The sequence below is a fragment of the Lissotriton vulgaris genome, chromosome 2_1 (genome assembly GCF_964263255.1).
Source record: "Lissotriton vulgaris chromosome 2_1, aLisVul1.2, whole genome shotgun sequence".
Classification (NCBI taxonomy): Eukaryota; Metazoa; Chordata; class Amphibia; order Caudata; family Salamandridae; genus Lissotriton; species Lissotriton vulgaris.
Genome location: NC_141687.1, coordinates 697,682,675 through 697,698,443, shown reverse-complemented (window position 1 = coordinate 697,698,443; position 15,769 = coordinate 697,682,675). Strand labels below are relative to the sequence as shown.

General features: G+C 46.4%; 1 protein-coding gene across 4 annotated transcripts in view; it reads left to right on the top strand.

Annotated features, from left to right (window-relative positions):
* USP47 (ubiquitin specific peptidase 47) overlaps positions 1-15,769 on the top strand; it is a 1,494,847-nt gene that overhangs the window by 588,080 nt on the left and 890,998 nt on the right. For all 4 annotated transcript variants that reach the window (XM_086955947.1, XM_086955945.1, XM_086955948.1 and 1 more), the window contains one exon: positions 3,381-3,436. In XM_086955947.1, the coding sequence (XP_086812073.1) occupies positions 3,381-3,436 (56 nt within the window). The remainder of the gene's footprint in view (positions 1-3,380; positions 3,437-15,769) is intronic.

The window sequence follows — 15,769 nt, the reverse complement described above, 5'->3', positions numbered from 1 at the left end:
CACAATGCGTTAGATGGCCCGGAGCTGGCTCTGCTCTGGACATCTCTGAGGTGCTTGGTTGTGCCATGGCTTCTTCGGTTGCCCTTCGCCGCCATGCTTGGCTTAGGGACAGTGTGTTCCCGGAGAATGTTCGGGAACGGCTGGTAGATCTTCCTTTCGATGGCACTCGTTTGTTCCATGCCCGGCAAACTCAGCCATCCAGAGGTTCTTGGCGGGCTTCGGCCTCATCCTGCTCCTGCCCCTCCTCCTGCTCCTTCTTCTCCTCCTCCTTCTTCTCCTCCTCCTCAGTGACCTGTGAGTTGATCTGGTTTTTGGGAGCTGCTCTTTCGTTGGTGCAGGTTTCTCCAGTTGTGCGACCTGTATGCTTCATGTGCATTCGAGTTCTCTTGTTTGGACTGTGGTTCTGTTGGCTGCTGGCCGGCCCTTCTTGACTGTGTTTTTCCTGTGGGTTATCTACACCAGGTTGGCCCTGAGATTAGGCCTTCTGTTTTTTCACTTTGGCTGCTTGACAAGCCTTCTGCAGGAGATTTTTCCTGCGGATCTCTGTTGTCCTCTGCTGCAGAAGTTTCTTCCTAAGAGGGTTTCCATGTCTTGGGACTTAACATACCCTATGTGGGGTAGTGGTAGCTGTTCTGTGCTTGGGAGTTGTGGTCACTTTCTGGCCTCTGTTCTCCATGGCAATAAAAAGTATGTTGCAAGTGCAATTCCCTTATTGTTGGGTCGGAATGCCTTTGGTGGCACCCTGGGGTATTCTTCTCCGGGGTCGCTGCGCTGTTAGCCTGGTCTGACCTGCTGTCTGCTGCCTGGCGCCATGGCTTTGGTCCTGCTTCTTTTTGTGCTGTGTGTGCGGGCCCCTTCCTGAGGTGTGTCCGGGCCCTTCTTCGCCTTCCTACCCTTGTCCTGGGGGCTGAGATGGATTTTGTATTCCTCCCTCTATCAGGCGCAGCCCGACGGTCTTCCTGGGTGCCCCCTGGCTACTATTTCTGCTTCCACCTGCTTTATTGCTGTCTGTGTCATTCTGTCTGGTCTATTGACTTCTGGCTGTGGTCGGTTCGGCTACCCTCTTCGCGGGCTGTGTTCCTTTGTTTCTTACTACCTCGCCTCCTTGAAGCCTCTAGGTTGATCTTCTTCCTCGCCTTAGCCCTGGATGGAGGTCCTGTTGCCTTGTATGGGTATGGTTGTGGGGTGCTTCAGCCTCCTCTTGCCTTTCCCTTGTTTCCTCTGCTGAGTGTGACTGGGCATCCTCTGTGGTGTTCTGATGGTAGGGGTTTCCCTTGCCTGGGGAGAAAGGGCACCTCGCCCTGTCCGTTGGACTTGTCCCTGTGGGACCCTCTGTTACCTCCAGGCTGCTGGGGTCCTCTCGCAGACCCTCCTTCCCTATGGGTATGGCTAGGATATCTGTTCCACGTTAAGGAATCTGCGGCTAGTAGTCTCTGTCAGATGTACGAGTTACTTACCTTCCGTACCAATGTATCTGGTAGAGACAATTCTAGACCTTTTGCTTGGTCTTCTGCACTCGCCTCCCGATGGGTGGCTGCGCTTCTTTGAGTGCATTCTTTCGCTCTTGTTGACAGGATGATTCGTCCTGTCTCTTGTTCCTTTCCTCCTCTCTTGGCACATTGAGGGATGGGTTTATAGGTCCTTCTGTGCCCTTCTGCTCTGGTTCGTCCACGATTGGGGCGTACCTTCTGTCTCTTACCTCCCCTTCCTCTCAACTTTTATTACTACGTGTTCTGGCCCTTCTGCTATCCTCTAGGTTGGGGTCATTTAACTGTGCCTCTGCCCTTTGTTCTTTTGAGGGGTTGTCACACTCTGTGTTGGGTTTGTCTTGGAGGTTTGTTGTTCCTATTTTGTCTTGTACTAGTTTCCCTTCATTGTTCCAGGTTGGGGTTGTAGTCCTGCTACATGTTGTCGTGACCTTTTTACATGTGTCCCTTGTCTCCAGGTGGGGGGGTGGGGGGGAGGGCTGTCAACGTACTGCCAGGGTGGCTGTTCAGGGCTGTGCTCTGTTCTTTCTTCTTTTCCCTGCCTTTGGGTGCTGCAGTGTTGACACTGCTCCCTCTGGTGTCGTTCGGCACCATTCCTTTTTACAATTGTTTCTGATTTTTCGCACACTTTTCCCATACTTCCACAATGTTTGTTTGATGGCTCCGGATTTTGGCGCGGAAAAGTATGCGGACAACGCATGGGCGGAGTCGCATGATGCTGCCCCCCAGCGCGCAGGGATGCTGTGGCAAAAAAATTCCGGATCCAGTCTCACGCCTGGGGATAATTCTACGTTAAGGAATCTGCAGCTAGAATCGTCTCTACCAGATCTATCTTTACTGAAGGTAAGTAACTCGTAAGTTTGAAATATAAATATTTGGTGGTTATGGATACATTTGAAATACTTACACAGCATTATTTATTTTTTTGCTCTTAAAATACAAATAGTGATGTGCACTCTAAAGAAATAGATACCCTAATAAAAGTTCAGTTAAATGGTGAAGTCACGTTGGTGCAGGCATGAATTAAATTTGTGTGTGAAATAATTGACAGTCAATGAGATGATGTATATTTAAATGTGTAGAAGTCTTGTATTCAGTAGAAATAGGTTGGTATGAGACCATGATTCTTAGGAGAGAGACAGAAGGACCTGCTACAGTGTGATGCGGCGCAACAATAAAAAAATGTCTGGGGTACAGGCTTGCATACACATCCTAGAAATATGTATTAAAACTGTATCAATGAGTGTAAATATAGATCAGTATTGTTTAATATTTTGATGAAACATCGCATCAGACAGTTCATGTAACTTTGGGGAAAAATATGATAAATAGATATGAGTAGAATTCATCTTGGCAGCATTACCGGTGAACTGGATTTTTGACAAACCTCAGCAGGATAACTATGACAGAAGAAAGCATCAGGTACATCAGTCCTGGTGAACAAAATACATTATTTCTAGTATAAAGGGACTTTGTGTAGAAATGAAAGTTCCACTTGACCATCCATTTCATCTCCCCTCCAGCTATCCCAAACAGTTCTAAAGGAGATATAAATAAGTGTCCACAGAAAATTTGGAGGATTTTAGGCTCATTGATGTCTTTCTTCAACGTACAATGGAAAGACTGAAAGACATGAATGACGATGGATAATACAAGCATGAAATCGCTTTAATAATGACAATGATCAGGCACTGGATAAAACATCAACACGAGACTTCAGAATAATACTATTAATATGCCTTTTGCATAGATTTAAATGGTCAGTCACAGTGACCTGATGCTATTTATCTGATTTATAAAATCCATTTGTTAAACTCTGTTGCATAGAATGTTAGATTCCAGATTAAATTAGTTTTTGTGGAAGAATTGACCTTTTTATTATTTTTTCATTAGCTCTACAAATGCATATATGCTTATATATCGACTGAAGAATCCATCAAGAAATGCAAGTAAGTATATCGAAAAGAATGTTTAATAAAAGAATGAATCTTTAATAAGTCTAGTTAGATTTTACTCAATCGCCATATCTAATACAACAACAAAAACACCATTATTTTCACATTATGGGTTCTCTAAGGGGATACTGTATTGGAGAACGTTTTTTTTCATTTGTCTTCAGAGAATTATGTAATCCTCATGCTGTGTTTGAAGGTGGAACTATTAAAGACATCAATTAAGTAACTGCAGATATGAAGCAAATAAAGGAATTATCAACTCGAAGGCACATTAAAAATTTTGAGGTGTGTGGCTTGATAAATTAAGTGATCACTTCCTCTTTAGCCTCACCCAAACTTGTAACTTAGTTGTCATTCCATGTCTCATTACCAGCTGTATCTGCTAATGGTCTGTTAACAGAATAAACTGGCCCGGGTACCACTTTGGTTACAGACAGGAACCAACTTGAACGGAGCTTCTCCTGTGATCATCATATATGGGAAACTGCACAGTAAGGATTATCTAGCCTTCTCTGATGGATGCCTGTTGATCTAGTTTCCTAATTTTATAGATCCCCATGCTCTAGACTGACCAGAGGCCTTTTCCACTAATCAATAGCTCCCCAGTGGCTATAGGTGGTCTCACAATGGCTCCAGCCATGGCATTCCTCCTGCACCTGAGTGGGTCATAAGGTGCAATTTCAGGTCCTGATGTCAGTTTATGTTCCATCAGATATAAATCTGGAGCTCTATAATTTTCTAAACAGTTCCATATTGTGTTTCATAAGCATTGAAGCTTCTGGTCTGTATTTGTGGACTCTTTGTTAATAATCATGTCGCTACCAAAGCCTTTGGGTTTCAAGTTGTGCCAGTCCTGCAGGAAGCAAGAATCCATTTTTGAACACCTCCACAGCAAAGGTCCGTGATGCCTCAGTTTAGACTATCTTAACAATGTGATGAATGTGCTCTTAAGCACACCAAGGTGTTTGTGGATAGAGGAGGTCAGACGCTTTCTGGATAAGTCATCCAGGGGTGAGCTCTCCAGTTCTGTTCACAATGTAAGCTATGGAATGGGAATGCTCTGAGGAGAAATCTTCTTGCCTCAAAATGTACAGGAAAATGTACAAGATTGAGTACAGGAAGGACCACTCTCTATGTCCTCGTGGAGTAGATCTACATTGAGTGAGAGCCCCTGCGTTGGCGGGGTTGTTACCTAATAATATAGTAGTTCACTTACTCTTCTACACATGTACTGATGCCAAAGATATTTAAGGTGGCTTTCACACTCATTTTAGTGTCTTGTAGATTGAGGCAGATACGAATGCAAACAATGTCAATGTACACACCATAGATAACACTGTACGGAGGTCAGTAGTACATGGAGTTGACTGTGCCGATGTGGTCACTTTGACAATGCCTACCACCATAACTTTCACAGAGCTGAGTGCTGTAACTAGCAGAAACACCCCTCTCTAAGAGAGAATATCCTGGTCATGGAAAGTATTAGAATGGTGGACCTTTATGACCATCCACTTCAAACCATTTTTCTAGAGCTCAGAAATTTGCCCTTATGAAGACTGTCTTGAATTGAGGTACTTTGAGATGCCAGTCCACGAATTTCATTGAGGATATGATGACAGCTGTGAGGGACATAACTGTTACCTCTTGAGAATTGAGAGATGGCCCTATATTTTGACCTACAAAACGCACGTAGGCTTGACACCTCATTAGAGGTGCCTTTTGGGTCCATCTGTCTTTTTTGTCCACCTACGAAAGAGAGTTAGCTCATTCTCTTCTGTAATTGATAAGGCTGTGGAACTATTGGCTGCGGTTGTGTCCCACCTACTGCAATACTTCAGACTGCAGTGAATTTTTCAGACCAACTGCTTGCTTCAATAAATCTGTTTTGTATATTGTCATGATGGCTTGCAAAAACATTTTTCTGTTCCCGACACCCATAGACAAGTGGCAAAGAGTCATACGCTGCACATTCTTGTCCACTTTTCTACCCAAGAGATTTTCATTGTTCAGGTTTCCTCAGAAAAACTTGAGGCAAACTATCTCCCAACAGTTCCTCCTGACAGGTAGCTCAGGGGAATGGGCATGACGAATCCCACATTGTTTTACGTCGGTGTTGGTGTAAGAAAAGGACTTGGGGATAGTTGTATGATCTTGTTGATTCATTCATATCAGAACTAGAGGATATTACTTCATATCCTATTCATATCAAAACTCAAGGAGATTTTCTTTCATGATGTTTACTTGATAAATCGTCCATTTTTGACTTCAGCCTTGTTTGTACATGCCCTTTTGTTCAGCGTCAGTCTTCTGCATCTTAAAATCAGTCATTCCTTTGTAGCAATCAAGTTCTTTCTTTAGTAGCTTGAAGCACTCTCTCTGTGTCCTAACAAAGAGAAGAGTGGTTAAGTATTAGCACACAAGTCATGACTTCAGTACGTCTTAAGTTTAACACTCATATCAAGAAATCAGTGGGAGAGCAAGGGTATGCGGGATGCGTCCTATCCACAGATGCAATATGTTGAAACAATGTGGACTGGCCCACTATGTGTATGCGATTATCTTAGTCACTGTTTAGTGGCCTGGATTTAGGAACCATTAGGTGTTATTAAAAGACCCCTCACACACCAACCTGGTTGGTGTCATGCTTCATCATCGGGGTCCCAACCAGGCGGCAGAGTGCCACCTGGTTGTGCTACGACGCCTGATTACAGCAGAACGGGTGTTGGTGCAACAGTGTGATGTGAGTGCAAATAAAAGATAAAAAATACCTCTGGGGATCCTTACTTATCTTTTTTTTAATGTTGGCGGCCCAGGGTATTGATTTAAAGTATGTGTAGTGCAACTACTAAAGGAGTAATTTTCCTATGAGTTGGCTTATGTGTGGCTGTCTACATGTTTCAGCCCCCTCTAGGTGTTTAACGGGGCTTTCTTCAGGACCAAAAGGTGGAAAGTGAGTGGCGAAAAGGGGTAGTTACCACGTGAAAAATACAGTGTTATTCCCTACACACTCGCTAAGATGTGTGGTAAAGAAAGAAGAAAAAGTGTTGCGTACTCATGGACAGTTTTGAGTAGCAAATAATTCCTGTATGGAAGAAAGAGAAAATACACAACATATATTGTTTAGCAACATAAATTGCAGTCTGAGCATTTAGCAGTGTCATGCAGTAGTCATCTTACAGGCCATTAAGGTGACTAAGATCTGGCTCAAAAAGGAGAACAAGGGAACCCGAATCACAACGGAACCAGGGTGATTAAGTACTATAAGAAAAACAATGGTTCCTGTGGAAAAAGATACTTAATATTGATTGATAAGATAAAGCGACAATCGCATGTACAGACAGGGATTAGCTGGGATGTCAGATGGAAAGAGACTCAGAGACACTGATTAGGTTGTACAATACTTGTATTGAAATCAGAAAGTTTTTTGTAAGAATTTTTACAATAGATATTTACAATTGTGTATAGTGTCCCAAGTGAAATTGTTAACCAACGCATATAAATGACATATGTGAAAAAAGTGCAAGGTTTCAAAATAAATGTTGTTGTATACAAAAAGCGACCAATTTCTTTTTTTCAATACATAACACCTTAAAATGATAGAATGCCAGTTTATATTGGTTCGCTTTTCTCAATTGTCGACGGAGTTTCGACCCTAACATGGATCTAGGGTCTCTTCAGGACAAGTGATGTGGGGGACATTGGGGAAAACAGAGATATGTTTTTAGAATCTGGACTCAGTTGGTAGTGTGAGGCTTAAGTGGAAAAATGAGGGCTTGAAAATACCTGGTATTTGGAATTGCTCAATGTTGGTGAAAACTGTGACAACCGTGAAGTAGGTGAAATGAAAATACTCACTAAGAAACCCAGCCGGGTTCTGTAGGGAAAATAAAATCAATTATTCTACATTAGAGAGAGGGACAATGAGTGGGAATATATGAAGAGAGAATTCATGAATGGCAGTTATGGTTGACTTACCCCTAGTAAGCTTGTGGCCCTAGCAATCCTTGTGGGGTGCCCAATGGCTGTCCTTCCTGCTTCTGGTCTCACTTCTTTATGAAGGTGGTATCTTTGCTCATGCGGGTGCTAGATAGGGGTCCCTGCAGCCTCCGTATGTGTACTGTGTTTATAATTAAATTACCCATAGATTACTGATAAGGGTCTCTGGTCAGTCTGCCATGGTAAACTCTTATGTGCTATACTTAAGAGGTCCTCTTATTGGCTGCATCCATGCTTGCAGTCTAAATTATATTAATATTCAAATTGCGTGTTGCGGTTCGTACCCAGTTGTTAAATTTAAATAAAAAATAATTATATACTATGCTAGGATATTTCAATGATTGATGCTGAGTTGGAAAAGAACCCCTTTCCCCCCAGAATACTCGCTAGTCCTATTGATAAATTACAATATCTGGCCTTGGGATGGACGTACCTTTTTTTAAGTCGGTATCGGCTCCGTGTAGAGGAACTGCTTCCTTCTGTCCTCTTTTGGTGCATTGACGGCGACCGAGAGTATCGGTTTCTTTTTATGCCGTTTACTGCTTCCAGTTTGTACCGGCTCCAGCCGTGGCGTGCACGGCGGCCGCCGCGCACCGCTGGTGGCAGCTGGTGCGTGTGACGTCATTCGTTCTCGCTAGTTCATGATACACGGGGCGTGTATATGAGACGGCAGTTTAAGTGGTAACCGCACAGCGCGTGTATCAATTATACAAGGTGGGACCACTATTAGTCTGGATCAGAGAAAATGAAGAAAAGAATTTAAGGGAAATAAAAAATTATTTTTGCAAAGAAAATTAAGGTGTTTAGAAAAAAGACTATGACAGTGCTCTCATTATGTTTGAAATAATTCTGTCAGAATAGATACTGTGTCTTTCCACGGGCAACTTGGTGGCCACGGTAAACCAGTGTTATTCCCTACACACTTGCTAAGGTGTGTGGTCAAGAAAAGAAGAAAAAGTGTTGGCGTACTCACGGACACTTTTGAGTAGCAATTAATTCCTGTATGGAAGAAAGAGACAATACACAACATATATTGTTTAGCAACATAAATTGCAATCTTTGAGCATTTAGCAGTGTGATGCAGTAGTCATCTTTAAAAAAAAAAATTTTTTTATTGCTTTTCAGCAAATAAACATAATAAAACTAGTCAGTAACACAAAGGCGAGTACATGTTCGAGGCATGTGGGCTGCTGAATTCATATCTGTTCATAGATCGCCGCCTAGTGTTGGGTCCGGATGATTGCACATTGTTGTCCTGGAAGAGTCTTCGAAGTATCACAAGATAGGTGGCTCCTCCCCTGGACTACAGTGCGCATGGGCATCCTCTCCATCCTCAGATTGTTTTTTTCCTCCATTGGGTTCGGATGTACTTTCTTGACTCAAGTTCGGAATCAACATAAAACTCTTTGCAAGGCCAAAAGGCCTTTGGGGCGTCGGTATTGTCTCGTTCGGTGCCTATACTTCATCCAGTTCCTCGAACAGGACGTCAAAGGCAGTTTGCCTTCTCGACACCAGGCCCCAACTTCGACGACGATGGAACGGAGTCCGTTCAAGAGATGCCCCGTCTGCAACTCTAAGTACCCCCACATTGATGTGCACCCAGTGTGCAATAAATGTTTGTCACCGGACCACGATGAGGCCAGCTCTATGGCCTGTTCAAAGTTCCGGTCGAAGAAGACGCTTCGAGTTCGACGCGCCGTGCGACAGTCAGCGCAAAAAGCGACGCCTGACCCGGAGAACATCTTCGAAGCCGATGACGATGAAGGCATCGATGAAGAGGTTCCTGACCAGAAGTCAGACCCCGAGTCGGAGCGAGATTCTACCTTCGGTATGGACGACAATGAGGACTACGTCCATGAAGAAGACGTCGTCTAGGTAGGAGACGACGCAGAGGCCATCGGAGCCGGCGATGACGACTCGAGCGATGAGCAAATCCCACCCAAAATCGTGGGGCCTAATATTGACACTGTACTCTCTAAGGCTCAGGTCGAGGCATCACCGGAAGGCCTTAGCCGAGATCCTAAGTTACATTCTATAGCCCCGCGTCCAGGCCCGGCTAAGAATACGTCTACGGAGCCATCGGTCGATCTACAGAAATCGAAACCAACAGAGGCAAAAACGAAACCGAAACTGGTTAAAACAGTCCTCGGATCGACGCCCTCGAGCTCCTCGGCTCCAGTCAAGTCTACTAACGTCATCGACCCTTGGGGGCCACAAGGTGGCGCCGACCCCAAGAGCGGGGCGCCGAAGCCAGTCTCGACGGTCAAGCACGTCAGCCTGACGCCGTCGACGTCCAAACATGGCGACCCTGCCAAAGGTCTCCAGGCTTAAAAGACTGTCGAACCGAAGCTTGCAGCCTCAAAGACTCTATTCAGTAAGGCCCTCGAGTCGAAGACCAAACCCGACCCGAAGCAGCATATCGCGTCGAAGTCCAAGACCGTACCTGCTGCGCACCATCAGCTCGAGTCGACGCAAGGCCGCAAGCATGGTGGTGATACATTGAAGCCAATCGGATCGAAGACGGCATTGATCCCTAAGGCGGTCGGTTCGTCTACGGTGCCTCCACCACTAATTAAATACAGACTGCCCCGACCGCTCAACCCAAAACGCACGAGCCACAAAGGCGCGCCAACCCTCCAAAAAGGTATCGGGACCTCCTAAATCTCAGTCCATTCCGGAGGAGGTTATGTTCCAGACACCCTCGTACGACAATCAGTCGAAGCTCTACATCGACTCGGATTCTGGCAGACTCACCATTCACAAAAGGAAAATCGCACCAGAACATCCTTTGGAGTCATATAAAATACCCCTAAAAAAAGAAAAAGGACTCTGCAACATCACCTGTTCTCTTTGAACATGTTCAGTCCTATACACAACATGGTGCCGATTCTCCCACACGCAGCGACGAGGAAGTGGGAGATGATTATAGTCATATGGGATTCATTTACAATACTGACGCTGATCAAGGAGAGTCTCAACACTGGACTGACCCTGCTGACCCCCACACTACGCCCGACACTCAGTCTTATAGTGTCAAAACATCGCCTACTGAAGACACAGCGGCTTTTAATGCCTTAATTGAAAGAGCAGCCCTCAACCATGATGTTGACATGCACACAGAGCCAGTGGAGGAGGACTTTCTCTTCGATACTTTCTCCACCTCAGAAAGATCGGTAAAAACACTGCCTATGCTAAAGGGTGTCCTCAAACATGCTACTGACATTTTCAAGGAACCCACAAGAGGAAGGGTTATAAACCCAAGGATTGAAAGAAAGTATAGGCCTGCGCCTGTGGACCCTATGTACATCAAGGGTCAACTCCCATTGGACTCTCTAATAGTGGCTAATGCTCGCAAGAGAGCGAACTCTCAGACAAGTGGTGATGCTCCTTCTCCGGACAAAGAATCCAAAATCTTAGAGGCTTCTGGTAAACGTGTGGCAGCTTAAGCGGCTAATATTTGGAGGATCTCAAACACACAGGCCCTATTAGCCAGATATGATAGGGCTCACTACGACAGGCTAGAACAGCTGATGCAACACCTGCCTGATGCTTACAAAGAGGGAGCAGAAATGCTGATACAGGAAGGAAAGTTGATTTCAAATGCATCCATCAAGTGTGCACTCGATGCAGCAGATACAGCAGCTAGAGCCATCAACACTAGCGTAATGCTGAGACGTCATGCCTGGCTTCGCATCTCTGGTTTCAAACCAGAAATCCAAACAACTTTGCTCAATCAGCCTGTTAACCCTGACTTTCTCTTTGGTCCTGATGTAGACACTACCCTTGAGAAAATTAAAAAAGACACAGACAGCAAAATTCATGGGGGCTCTGCAGTCACACCAGTTCAGGGGCAGTTCCTTTCGTCGCTCCGGTAACAGGGGAGCTTCTAGAGGTCCGGCATTACAGCAAGCCCAGTACAACAAGGGGACCACGCAGACCACCTATAACAAAAATAACAGGGGTGGATATCGTGGAAACAGCACCAAAGGCAGAGGACGTGGAAATAAGTGCCAGATCCTCCGCCCCCAACAAACAGTGACGCCTTGTCACTGCCCCCAGACCATTTAACACCGGTCGGGGGAAGACTCAGCAGTTCCTGCCGGTTTGGGAAGGCATCACCACAAACAGGTGGGTGAGACAACTTATCCAATACGGCTATTGTCTGGAACTAACCTCCACTCCCCCCAACATACCCCCAAGGCACCGTCCTATGTCCGCAGAGCACATGCACTTATTGCAGCAAGAAGTACTCTCCATGCTGCAAAAAGGGGCAATAGAACTCGTGCCTTTAGAACAGCAAGGTACAGGGGTGTACTCTCTGTTCTTCTTAATCCCAAAAAAGGACGGTTCCCTGTGGCTCATTCTAGACCTCAGACCCTTGAACCAGTACATCTTGTCAGATAATTTTCATATGTTGACTTTACAGCAAGTCCTACCATTGCTCAGTCAGGGAGACTTCCTGGCAACCCTAGATCTGAAAGATGCATATTTCCACATTCCCATCCACCCAGGTCACAGGAAGTATCTCAGGTTCACCATCGACAACCAGCATTACCAGTTCAAGGTCCTGTCTTTCGGGGTCACCACTGCCCCCAGGGTGTTCACCAAGTGCTTAGCGACTGTGGCTGCGCACCTTCGGACACAACACATCCATGTCTATCCCTACCTGGACGGCTGGCTTGTCCAAGTAAAGTCAGCCCAGCAGTGTGCCAGCCACATGTCACGCACAATTCACCTCCTACACAGTCTAGGATTCTCATTGAATTACCCAAAGTCGCACCTTCAGCCCGCTCATGTACAACAGTACCTAGGTGCAACATTAAACACTCTAACAGCAACAGTGCAGCCAAACTCTGCCAGAGTCAACAGCATGCAGTTGCTAATCCAGAAATTCAGCCCCCAGCACTCGCTCCCAGCGCAGGTATTCATGCAGCTGATCGGTATGATGGCCTCCTGCATCTTCATAGTCCCGCACGCGAGGCTACACATGCGTCCGCTTCAGGAGTGCTTAGCACAACAGTGGAACCAGGCTCATGGGCATCTGAGAGACTTAGTGTTGGTGACCGGTCGTGCATACAACTCTCTGCATTGGTGGAACACACAAAACCTTTGCAGGGGACGACCGTTCAAGAGCCTGTCCCACAAATAGTGCTGACAACGGACGCATCTCTCCAGTGCTGGGGAGCGCATGTCCTCCATTATACCATGCAGGGACTATGGACGTCGCAGCAGCAAAAGATGCATATCAATCTGTTGGAGCTGATGGCAATCTTCATGGCGATGAAAGCATTCAAATTGCACCTGTGCAACAGTCGTGCTGATCCGGACGGACAACATGACTGCAATGTATTACATCCAGAAGCAGGGAGGCACACACTCTCCGCAACTATCTCATCTAGCCCAGAGCATGTGGAAGTGGGCTATCCAGAGGAACATGTTCCTCATGGCAGAACATCTCCCAGGCAAAGACAACCAGATGGCGGACCTGCTCAGCAGGCACAGCCATCAGATGTACGAGTGGGAGATGCAACCCTCAGTGCTCCAACCATATTTCCAGCAGAGATCGACCTATTCGCCACCCAGGAAAACGCAAAATGACGAACCTTCGCCGCCAGGTTCCCACACCCGCAGTCTCAGGGCAATGCGATATGGATGAACTGGTCAGGCAGATTTGCGTACGCTTTTCCTCCAGCACCACTCATACCGCTAGTGGCACGCAAACTGCGACAACACTCCATGACGCTCATCCTGGTTGCTCCAACATGGGCACGGCAAGCCTGGTACACCATGTTCCTAGAACTTTCAGTGGTGCCCCACGAAAGGCTGCGCCTCACGCCCAGTCTCCTCACTCAGAGCCATGGAGACATTCAGCACCCAGATCCACAACAGTTGAGCCTTGCGATATGGCTCCTGAGGTCATAGAGTTTGGCTACCTCAACCTACCCCCTGACTGTATGAACATCATCAAGGAGGCAAGGCGACCTACAACTAGGGCATGTTATGTGGCCAAATCGAAACGGTTTGTCATTTACTGTTCCAATAATGACATTAATCCGCTGGATGCGTCCACGCAGAACATCATATGCTATTTGTTGCATCTCTACAGATGCAATCTGGCATACACCTGGCCGCCATTGCGGCATGTCTTCAAAACAGGCAGCATCTTTCCCTTTTCAGGGTTCCTGCCATTAAAGCCTTTCTGGAAGGACTCAAAAGAGTGATCCCTCCCAGGCACCCTCCTTCACCACCTGTCTGGAATCTAAACGTGGTTCTCACCAGACTAATGGGACCACCATTTGAACCCCTTCACTCTTGTGAAATACAGTTTCTTACATGGAAAGTGGCTTTTCTGGTAGCCATCACATCGCTACGAAGAGTTAGTGAGCTTCAAGCCCTAACTATTCAAGAGCCTTTCATACAAATTCATGCTAATAGGGTAGTGCTACGAACCAACCCTAAATTCATGCCTAAAGCGGTGTCGCAGTTCCACATTAATCAAAACATTGAATTGCCAGTTTTCTTCCCCAATCCAGATTCTGTGGCAGAGCGAGCACTGCACACTTTAGATGTTAAAAGAGCTCTCCTGTATTACATCGACAGGACAAAAGATTTCAGAAAGACCAAGCAACTGTTTGTTGCCTTCTCTCCACAACACAAAGGCAACCCCATTTCCAAATCGGGTATAGCCGGATGGATTGTTAAGTGCATACAAATCTGTTATCAAAAAGCTTAAACGCACATTAACAGTTCCCCCAAGAGCGCATTCCACACGCAAGTTAGGGGCATCCATGGCTTTCCTAGGTAACATTCCCCTAAAGGATATATGTAAAGCAGCCACATGGACCACCATACATACATTTACCAAACACTACTGCGTAGATGTACACTCCAAACAGCAAGCTGCTGTAGGACAGGCTGTTCTCAAAACCATTTTTCAGACTGCTGCAGCTGGCACAGGCAACCACCGCTAAGGAGGTAACTGCTATTTATTCTATGCACAGATATGAATTCAGCAGCCCACATACCTCGAACGGAATATGCTACTTACCAGTATGCATCTGTTCTTGGCATGTAGGGCTGCTGAGATTCATATCGCCCACCCTCCTCCCCGGTACCTGTCGCAGCTGTAGCACTCAGAATCATTCTCAGGCATGGTCATCACTTACTGTGTTACACTCCCATCTCTGCCGCAATGGCGAAAAACAATCTGAGGATGGAGAGGATGCCCATGCGCACTGTAGTCCAGGGGAGGAGCCACCTATCTCGTGATACTCGGAAGACTCTTCCAGGACAACAATGTGCAATCATCCGGACCCAACACTAGGCGGCGATCTATGCACAGATATGAATGTCAGCAGCCCTACATGCCAAGAACAGATGCATACTGGTAAGTAGCATATTCCTTCCGCATTCATCATCCATGTGTGTGCTTTACATATACAGCATATGAAAGAAAAACAAGCATTTACAATGCAATGGTTTCGCCTTTTGAAAAGATTGAGCTATTGGCATTGTACATGACAAAATTTGTATTTATTTGTTGGTTTTGAAAACAGATAAATAAATGGCATTGCCATTTACAATGCCAATACTTTAATCTCTGGCAAATGCAACACAAAGACACAGACCCACACCCACACACAGACCCACCCACACACACCAACAGAGCCCCCCCACACACACACATCAACAGAGCCCCCCCACACACACAGAGCCACACACACACAGAGCCACACACACACGGAGCCACACACACACAGAGCCACACACACACAGAGCCACACACACACAGAGCCACACACACACAGACCCACACACACACACACACAGACCCACACACACACAGACCCACACACACACAGACCCCCCCCCCCACACACACACACACACACACCCACACACACACACACACACCCACACACACAGACCCACACACACACACACAGACCCACACACAGGGAGACACACACACAGAGCCACACACCAGAGCCACACACACACACCAGAGCCACACACACACAACCAGAGCCACACACACACACACCCAGAGCCACACACACACACACCCAGAGCCACACACACACACCCAGAGCCACACACACACACACACCCAGAGCCACACACACACACCCAGAGCCACACACACACACACCCAGAGCCACACACACACACACCCAGAGCCACACACACACACACACCCAGAGCCACACACACACACACCCAGAGCCACACACACACACACCCAGAGCCACACACACACACCCAGAGCCACACACACACACCCAGAGCCACACACACACACATACACCCAGAGCCACACACACACACACA